Genomic DNA, 9,569 nt, shown 5'->3' on the forward strand with positions numbered 1-9,569 from the left:
TGATCGTGTTAAGATCCAACTGGTTCTCATTTCGATCTATTACAGGCGTGCGCTGGCCTGATTGGAAGCGCGGGCGCGTCGGTCATATCGAATCCTGCAGTGCCTGCCCCTCCGCTCAGTAACAACACGGGTGTCTACTGTGAGGCCTAGCTCGGGTCCCAACATTCGACGCAATGGCTGCAGGTACGCTTATTCGTCTTCCATGCACCGGCCCGTGCCGGTCGATCACATATGCTTGTGCACATCTTCCAAAGACTTAGCCTGAGAAAGGGTAGGGCGGTTTGGCACCATATGGCCTACGCCAGGCCCGCACAGCTCAGATCACGCACGCTCGAACTCGGAGGACTCACGTCAGCCTCAGTGCACTGTGTCATTCGGTCCCTCAGCGGTAGCCTAAGAGCGCCATATGTTCCGGCCCAGGGACCGTCCCTTTCGTATACGCACTGCACCCCCTGTGCCTGTATCCTCAACCTACACGCCCAGAAAGCCACACGTCGAAGTAGGAACGCACAGTGCGTCCACATGGTGCAGCGTACGAAGAGGGCCTAGCGGGCTTCCAAGAAGGACGTCACGTCTACACGACGAGTCATGCGACCCGGTCGTCGTCAGTGCAGTCAGTCCACCAGTGAGCCTGGGTCGTGCGACGGGAATGCGAAGCCAACTCCTGTCCGAGATGCAGGAAGCCTGCGTGCCCGGGCATGGGACGTAGGGCGGGACCGCTCAGGCTGTCAACTTGAACGATCGCCCCGCTGAAAAGCCAGTGCCATACCGGAACGTCCCCATCGACGAGGGGACAGAATTGGGATAGGATCCCCGTCCACAATACAGTACTTGATAATGACATCATCTGCGCGCACTTGAATGCTTCGTTCGAGCCCGAGACCGCCAACTCGCTTCCGCGTCTTCTGTATATCGCGCTTCGCCTTCTCTTCTGCAGGCTGCCTAGGAATCTTCGACCGCGCGCGTACTTAATGAAGCGGAAGACGGGCCCGAAGGCGAGAACGTGAGAAGGAGGGAAGGGCACGCGCACGGATAATGAAGGCTGGGAATGGAAAGTGTTTTCCTTCGTTTGACGGACAGAAGCCGTCGCCGGTCTCAGTTATACTCAGCCTGAGCTAGGGTGTGGCCGATCATGATATCGCGATAATAGAAGGGAATGCAGAGTCGAGATCGTCGGCGGTGACTAGGGCTCACCACGAGTTACATGAGACTTCAGAGAGGCGCAGAGAGGCTATTGCAACGAGATACGAGGCACGATGGAAACTTGGAATGGAGTTCGGGTTGGTATGACATGAGAATTGGCGATACTGTAACAAGATGTTCGCGCGCATTGTAGCGCAGTCAAGTTTTCTGCGTCATCATTCTTCCCCCCTGGAAAGGTGGGATGGTGAATGTCTACATCGGAAGGGGCAGTCAGTTCGAGTAAGAGTGGCTGACAGAGTTGCGTTTATACCTACCCTAGATCGCCGTAGACCGTCTACAAGGGGCTACGCAGAACACGTCGTTGGGTGCCTATGAGTTGAGGCCTTCGTTTGTTCAACCTCGTCTTGACAATCAGGAAGATTGGCTGAATGCGAAGCGAACACGTCCCTTCTATTCCCGACTCGCGGGCTAAGTGACAATTACAAGATGTTACAAATGACGATGTTACGTGAATTAACGACGTGACACAGAGATTGCGCGCTACAGAGGTAAAGACAGTCATGAATACTAGATCTTGGCGTGAACGCGTGTATGGTGGCATGCAACAAGCGGAAACCTTTCAAAGTGATACATGAGATTGATACCTCAAGTTAGTCGCATATCAAATTACGCACCGTAGAAGGTAGGTAAACGTCAGAAATCTAGACGGTTTGGAGGTTGGGCTGAGTATACGTATAGAGTGTCTGCACATCGGCGAGTTTGGGTGTGCTGCTGTTGTCCGCCGGCTGCTTCTGGGGATCCTGGGAGGAGCCCTGCTACCGAGAGGTACAACTGGTGAGGGACACAGGAAGCGGCAAGAATGCCAGGAGTTCGGCCGAAAAGGACCGATGAGTGTCGCGGTAGGTGTACAATATCACAAGGAGAAGCAAGAACATTTACAGCACGATGGTGACCACGACTGTGTATCTCGTAGGCTGTGCGGTGCGGTTAAGGCAGATCCACCCGATGGAAATGAAGAAGGTGAGGAGCCTGTGCGCGATTGAACACGACCTTGGTTTCGCGGAGAGACGAGGCTGGGGGAGATCACGTACCCCCACCAGAAGAATGTGGCCGGGATGCTGAAGATCACTGCAAGTCGTTCCAGCTCTTGGAGCTGCTGCTTGTGCGGACCACCTTTCGGTGGCTAGTGAACGGAAGCAGTAAGCATTTGATGAGCAGGCTAGAGCGCTATGAAAGCATGTACCTCGCCCTCGAAGCTCGAATGATCGCCGGAGCGATGTTGCCTTGCCAATATTGTCGAGGCGGAGATGTTGGCCACGTTGAGGATAAGTGATATGTAACTGACAATCTGACCCAGACTGCGTTCCGAGTGAGGAAGGCCGCTGTCGTCGACCGAAGATATGGCGAGGAAACTCAGGTTGGCGGCTAATATGACTGTCGCCTATCAAACGGAACGAACCATTGAGCTTGGAGATCCTGAGAAATGCCTCTAGTCTATGCCTACCGGAGTAATGGCGTCGTACCAGTCGTCTTGTAGCTGAATCACGAAGTCGTTCCATCGACTCGTGCTCATCTTCCTCCCGATCCACAGGTGATTGAGGTTGACGTAATATGACGCTGCCGTGTAGAAGGACAGGCAGTTCAGGAATCTGAACCAAAATGAATGGTGATCCGGATCGGAATGATGTGGGAAGACACCGCGCGAGTTGTTTATTTGCGCGTCTTCTTCTCAGTGGAAATACGCGAAACGGATTTTGACCAGTGCCGCATTTCAACACATTCGTACTTCTGCCGAACAGAGATACACGTACGGAGTGCGCCTTTCAGTCTCCCTGAAACACTGATTCAGCTTAGGCAATGCGGCCGTAGTGAGCACAGACACAGACCAACTATGCATGCATCTTCCGGTCTCTTGGAGTCGGCTGGTATGGACCCGTCATTCGCTGCAAATATGACTGCATGATTTGGTCTACACGAACCTCAATTTTCCCAACTATCCTTGAGAAATCCTTCAGCTCGTTCGCAGTGTACGGTGATGTCGACGCCTTCGAGTTCCCTGCGTCTAGAAAAGCGAGGGTAAGTCTTCCTTCTGGAGACTCGGATGCCATCGTGCCGGAGAAGCTCACCGAACGTCCAGAACGCTAGTTTCTCGCGCAAGTCGTTGAGCTCATGTCCTGAGACGGTCCGATGATGAGGGAAGAGGTATGTGTTCCCTGTGCATTGAATAGTAATACAATCTGCACTCAGCTCAACGTCAATGCAAGGCAGTGAGAGACGGACCAGTAAGCGGCCTTGGCTGCAAGATCTAAATAACATAGAGAAACGGAATTAGCCTCAACAACCCGTGAAATCCGTGAAACATCGGTGCTACTCACGAAGGTGTTCCCTTCCGACAATCTTGTGATCGAGGTCGTTCCAGACGATGTCGGCGTCGACATCATCGACCCAGAACAATCCTTCTCTTCCATGTCACAGATATGGTAGCATCCCTGGATGACCGAATCCTCTCGATTTCTACCAAACCATCCCTTGACACCGTCTTTGTCTATCAGGTGTATACCAATCTCAATGTTGCCTGGCAGAGGGCCGTCTTCGCCTTCGCGGACCTTCATCAGTCGGCAGAGTATGGCCACAGCGGCTTCAAGATTGTGGAGAGTACTGTCTTCGTACAACCAGGCGTCAGTGTAGACGTTCTGGATCAAATCGATGATTAACTGAGGACATACGACAACTAGTGTTCATACTTTGTAGCGGAAGTACACCTTTCCCTCTGGATGAATTTCCCGCTTCCACCCAATTCCGAGCTGTTTGCCAGAACTAAACAACCATGTCAGCTCTACTTCATCGAAGGTAGAGGATAGAGTGATCATTACTCTCTCTGGAAGCCCTGGCCACCTTCGATACGATTCCTCCGAAGTATCTTTTGTTTCCCTGTTGTTGAGGGATGGCCGTCGCTGTGGTGACAATTGGATGACTAAAGCACTAATAAGGGATGATACAACCAACTCACATGTTCTTATTTTTATGCCTGTGTGAGACAATCAGGCTGACCGGGGAGGGCACTAGCACTATCTTCTTCCCATCCGAGCTCCGTCCATTCATATTGGGGAGAATGGGGTCATCGTCATCTAGTATGGACTTGGGAGGCGGACCCGGAGGCTTCGCGGTGGGGGCCGAAGGCTCCACAGTGGTAGACGTAGTGCAGCGATCGGCAAGCCCGGCTGAAGCATCTCCATGGAGCCGTGTCTTAGAGTTGCTGTCGCTGGGAGAGAGAGACATGAGGTGACAATGGGGGCGGTAGGTGTGCCAAGCAGAAGAGCGGGAACTCCCTGTGAGAGAGCGAAAGGGAGGATGTCGTTTTATGCGATGCGACTTGCCACGACAAGTACAGCCGGAAAGCGTGTGTCCATCCTGCGCTCGCCAAAACTCAACAGTGCGGCGGAGCATAGCACAAGCGAGACGAAGATGCGTAATGGTGGTACGAACATCGCCTACTTTACCTCTCGGTTATTGCTCAGAAGGTGGACAAACTCTGACGATTGCAGTGTGAGTGCGAGGAAGAGGAAATTCGTAAGGCAGGTGGACCGTTCGGAACCTTGTTCACCGCTTCATATGGGACTGGAGCAGCCCATCAAGGCGTGTCGGAAGCGGTTCTGCTTCTTCTCCAGGACATCGTCACAGCATGCAGAGGTGGTAGCCGCGTCTGAGAAGCCCGGCATGCGTTAAGTACATGGCACCGGGACCAAAATAACCACACGCCGTGCAATCAATGAGACAGGCTGCTTGCCTTGTAGCTCGATGCAGCGACATGCGGGCCACTGCCAGCAAGGAATCCTGCGATTCGGCGCCGCACAAACGCCTTGCAACGTTACCCACTTACAGTAAAACGAGCGATTGTGTGGTTGGGCTTGATTCGAAGAGTGGCTCTCTTTACATGCGATGCGCTAAGCAGGTGGAAGTAGGCTTCATGTCTACGGCTAAAGCTGGTCAGAACTAGGCCCAACACCACAGAATCGGCGGTTCGCGCTTACACTTTGTACCCTCTGACCATGTGGCGCTTTGGGCATGTGGTAAGGGGCCGCACAGACTGTCACCGATCTTCTGTAAGGGGGGCGAATTGGCGCATATGCTGGTGTCAATTCGAGTCGATGGTGTCCGAGACTATTTGCGTGGCGGACATGCCGCATGCGGTTGTTCTCCACGGCACTTGCCGGTATGGAACTCCGCTTCAAAGCTCCATAGCGAGAACTTCTATAACTACTTAGTCTGGATGGATTACCAGTACCACTGCTGCTCACCACTTACTTCGGGGGCGCGCCTTTCAGACCAGACTTAGTATGCTGACCTCCTGACGCTGCACATAGCATCTAGGCATCCACAAGACGCGCTTCATTGCGAAGGGCACGACAGAGCATATGATGGCTCCGCGACGATGGCATCGGTCCACTCATTTACTACACTACATAGTAGACTCCTGTCTGTTCCCGCCATGTGTCCCCATCGCCGTCTCCGCCCGTCCTAGTGATGCTCCTGTGGCGATGGCAGAAAGCAAATGCGGTATAGGTTCCGGCTCGCGCGCTTCCTTGGGACCTGCCACCGCGACGCGTTCCAGGCGCTTAGCGGTGGCCCGCGAGGGTGCATCGAGCGGGGGCCACGGCGGTGCTGACGGATTGCGGAGACGAGATGCGGGCGTAGCTGCGATTTGCGGGGGAGACGTTCGAGCAGAGGGACGAGTCGGAGAGGAGACTATTGACGTACGGGCAGAGCTTGACAACGTCGTGGGTATTTCGTTCTTTGTGCGCGCGATGTGTGCAGGGACGCTGATTCACATGTGGAATAGTCTTGAGACGGTGCGTAGATGGTGTTCACCCTGTGGAGTAGTGATATGATGCATGTTGGCCGACGGTGCTTTGAATCGTTACGGCGGAAATACGACCCCTCGAGATCGTTCAACTCGTGGATTGCAAGGCAAAGCAGATATGATCAGGGATACGTTGTACAGTATAAGTAGCTAGAGCAGCATTGGCTCCCCAAAGCATCATCCGTATAGCTATAGGCACCACAACAGTCACGATAAGAGCACGATCGCATCACCTATCCAAACACACATCGATGTTACTCACTTTCTGCACCTCAGAATCGCTGAACCTGAAGCATTCCCCGCGAATGGATATTTTGGCAATGCGTTTCGCGTTCCTACCACAACTTGCCGCCACTTGTAGTCAGGTTTCTGCTGCAAGTCCTCGTCGGGTCTGATCCTCAAATACACCTTCCTCAGGAGCGGGAACCTGTCGGCCGTGATGACCTTCTCGAACTCTTGCAACCCAAGCAGCCGCCTGTTGTTCAGTGTCGCCACGCAAGGCAAGTCGTACACATAGATGTAGATATCGCGTAAGGCACGCGACACTTGGGAAAGCATACCAGCTCCGGGGAGGCTGAGTGCCTGGACGTCCGTAGGCTGGTTCTCGTCGATCTTGTCAGGTAAGTAGATATTGATCCAGATACGTTCGAGCTTCGGACACGAGGCTAGATTAAGGTCTTGCCAATGTCCTGGGTCAGACGTCAGGTGGCTGTGGAGAGTCTGGAGCCCAAAACATCGACATACTGATCATTGGGTCTTTCCAGCCCTTCGGTAGGCATGCAGGAACAGGCGTGCAGACCTGCAGGCCTGTCAAGCTCTCCCCGGTCCGGACAAGGAGCTTGCGTATGGCCGACACTTCAGAGACAGCGCGACATCGAATCTCGACGCGTCCCAGACATCCCGGTTCCATCGCCTCCGTGAATGAGTTCAGGAGCATGAGCGCATGCTTGCTGTTTGCTGAACCATAACTCCATAAACAAAGATCCTTGACCTTCAAGTGACGGTAGAGGTAGTGTTGATCGAGTGGAGCGCAGAGGTCGAAATGACATCCTCTACAGTCTCCATGCAGCCGGTCGATGGTAAAAAAGGACAGGATGCGGAAAAGGCCGGAGATTGAAGAGCGGTGAGGGAGGCAGTAGTTGTATCCGTCGCCGAATGAGAGCCAACGAAGATGGAATGGTCCGGGAGTGTCGCCCTGAGGCAACGCGGTAAGCGGCGGGACGGAGTGCTGAGGTTGGCCGTATATGAAGGTGCGAAGCTCCATTGACTCAAGATGGGGAAGAAGCTGCGCGAGCCGCAACACAATTGCGTCGTCCATGGTGGTTAGAAGGGAGTAGCCCTTCCCAACGTCCCGCTTCGCGCCACTCAACGTGAGGCTCCGAATCTTGGCACCGATTCTGGGGTTCGCTTCTAGGAAGGAGAAAAGGTGTTCGAAAGTGTGTTTGTCCCAAGCAGCAAGACGTTTGCCGAAATGATGCTCGATGGATACCGAACGGAGGTAGCGGCACGCAAGCGAGCACGACCACACCCCCCAGTCGTCGGACTCCAGGTAAGATATAATCATGTCCAGGAGTTCCACTGGCAAGTCGCAGATGCCGCGACACTTGCTAGGCCGTGTGAGCATGGGTGGGAGAATATGGTGCTTTCGCCGGTTGTGGTGGTTGGAGGGAGACATGTTGGCGCTCAGGGAGACGGTCCGACGGTCAGGTCTACTGTACTGTGGAGCCGTGACCCGCGCACTTTGCCCGTCCACGTGCTAAGTCTCTGTCACGAACAGCCTCTGATGCACTGGTGTTCTGAGCCGAAGTCGCCAAATGACTTTGGGCAATACACGGAGCCTGGGCGACGTTCTAAATGTCTCCGCGAGAACTGCGTGTTCATCGGCGTGTGCCTTGCTCCTACGACAATCGTTTTCAAGTTTCGGCCGCCCGCCCTCAATTCAGGTATCCACCTTCGGCCAGCGGGATAAGCAATCGCATCGGCTTACAGCTTACATACCTACACTAGGAAATGATTTTGCGTCATTCACGCTAGATCATACAAGGTGGGACAAACCTTCCGTCTCATCCTGCTACCCCCTCTCCGGACTAGAATATACCACCGTATACAGACTCCACCACATCGTTCCGTCCACTTTCCCAAGACTACATGCACCCCGACGTGATCATCACTTTACCCATAATATGTCAGCGGGAAGCCCAAGAAATCGCACTGCTCCTGCTGTCCAAACGGCACCATCATGCTCTCCCATTGTAGCTGCTGCACCGGCTTCCCATGCAAATTAGCCTTCGTCACCGGCTCCCACTTTGGTTGGGCCGCCAACTGCTGCGCCGTGCTCGTGAAGCCGCGGGCAGCAAGGAACCCAGGGTCGGGGTTCGGGTTGAACGTCCGCGCGAAGGACGACCAGATGTCTACTATCCGCTGTGTGAATGGCAGGTCCTGATCGTCACGGTACGGCAGGTTCACAGGGAGCGAAGCGAACACGTAGTACAGCTCGCCGGAGTGGCACCTGGGACGTCCGTGCAGGCGGTCGAGACAAGTGCGAATCGCGAGTCGGAGGAGAGACAACAAGCGAAGATGAACGCATTAGCCCTGCACGTTAGATCGTTGGTAGCATAGGAAGACGCACTTGAAGTACTCGGCAGAAGTGTCTCCGAACGGATGCTCCGGGGTGACGGGCGGTTCGCAAGTGGGCCACTAGATGTATGTGTACTAGGTCAACATCTTCTGACCGACGGTGGTAACTGCTAACACTCACGTTAGGATCATGCCCGGGTGGCTCGTAACTTCTGTTGAACTCGTAGAACCACACACTCTTGAACAATTCGTGAGTGACCACGGAGAACGCCGTCGCCTCGTCCAGACAGCGGAACTCAACATCCGTCGTAGCACCAGCAGTCACGTTGTAGACATTCAGCGTTACATTGGGGCCAGACGGCTCTGGGAACAGCGCGTTGTCGGCGATACTGGTGTTCAGAGACGCGGCAATCAATGCCTCGGTCAGGTTTCCGCTGGTCTATCCACATCCGTCAGGACAATCCTCACCGTGGAGAGGGAGCACATCTCGTACCGGGTAACCAATGAACCCTGCCCCGTCGTCGCGCATGAAGCCCATCATGGTGTGGACGTTGGCAACCTCCCCAGAGCCGTCGACAGGAAGCTGGCGATGGACGATGTATGTACCATCCACGACGAGGTACCTGGCGCACCGTCAGCACATGGTGAATGGCACATCGAATGAGACCGACCTAGCAACAGTCCCAAGACGGAAAAGCGTGTCGACGTCAAGGGCCCTGAGGCAACCCAGGACATCACTCGCGTCGCTGCAATTGGCCGCCGAGATGATCGGATCCGCGATAAGCGAGACTTCCTCGGGGATGGTATAGTACAAAGAGTACGTCGTGGCATAGTTCGCGCCCGCGAGGTTGCTCATCGGGATAGCTGCAGCGTACTTGCCCATCGCCTTCGGAGAGCCCATGAGCGCACGAACGGACGCAGCTCCCGCGGACTGGACCGAAAATCGTGATGCGGTCCTTGTCCCCGCGAATGCAGCAATGTGCTCGCG

The 9,569-nt window shown here is 54.5% G+C and overlaps 2 protein-coding genes across 2 annotated transcripts in view; both read right to left on the reverse strand.

Annotated features, from left to right (window-relative positions):
• Positions 1–2,078: 2,078 nt before the first annotated feature.
• On the reverse strand, positions 2,079–4,422 carry DICSQDRAFT_129197 (uncharacterized protein; the record flags this gene model as incomplete). The annotated part of the gene is made up of 11 exons (XM_007369263.1): positions 2,079–2,172; positions 2,235–2,326; positions 2,387–2,584; positions 2,648–2,792; positions 2,955–2,983; positions 3,123–3,205; positions 3,270–3,356; positions 3,424–3,448; positions 3,519–3,836; positions 3,888–3,960; positions 4,154–4,422. 11 exons carry the CDS (start codon positions 4,420–4,422, stop codon positions 2,079–2,081), a joined length of 1,413 nt encoding a protein of 470 aa, XP_007369325.1.
• A 3,664-nt stretch (positions 4,423–8,086) lies between these two features.
• Positions 8,087–9,569, reverse strand: part of DICSQDRAFT_157081 (carboxylesterase from carbohydrate esterase) — a gene marked incomplete at its 5' end in the record, with an annotated part of 2,982 nt that continues 1,499 nt past the window's right edge. Inside the window, 5 exons of the mRNA XM_007369264.1 lie at positions 8,087–8,513; positions 8,634–8,701; positions 8,763–9,020; positions 9,075–9,204; positions 9,253–9,569. Of these exons, the coding sequence (XP_007369326.1) occupies positions 8,177–8,513; positions 8,634–8,701; positions 8,763–9,020; positions 9,075–9,204; positions 9,253–9,569 (1,110 nt within the window). The 3' untranslated portion in view covers positions 8,087–8,176. The remainder of the gene's footprint in view (positions 8,514–8,633; positions 8,702–8,762; positions 9,021–9,074; positions 9,205–9,252) is intronic.

Source organism: Dichomitus squalens (assembly GCF_000275845.1).
Source record: "Dichomitus squalens LYAD-421 SS1 unplaced genomic scaffold DICSQscaffold_46, whole genome shotgun sequence".
In the NCBI taxonomy this organism is placed as follows: domain Eukaryota; kingdom Fungi; phylum Basidiomycota; class Agaricomycetes; order Polyporales; family Polyporaceae; genus Dichomitus; species Dichomitus squalens.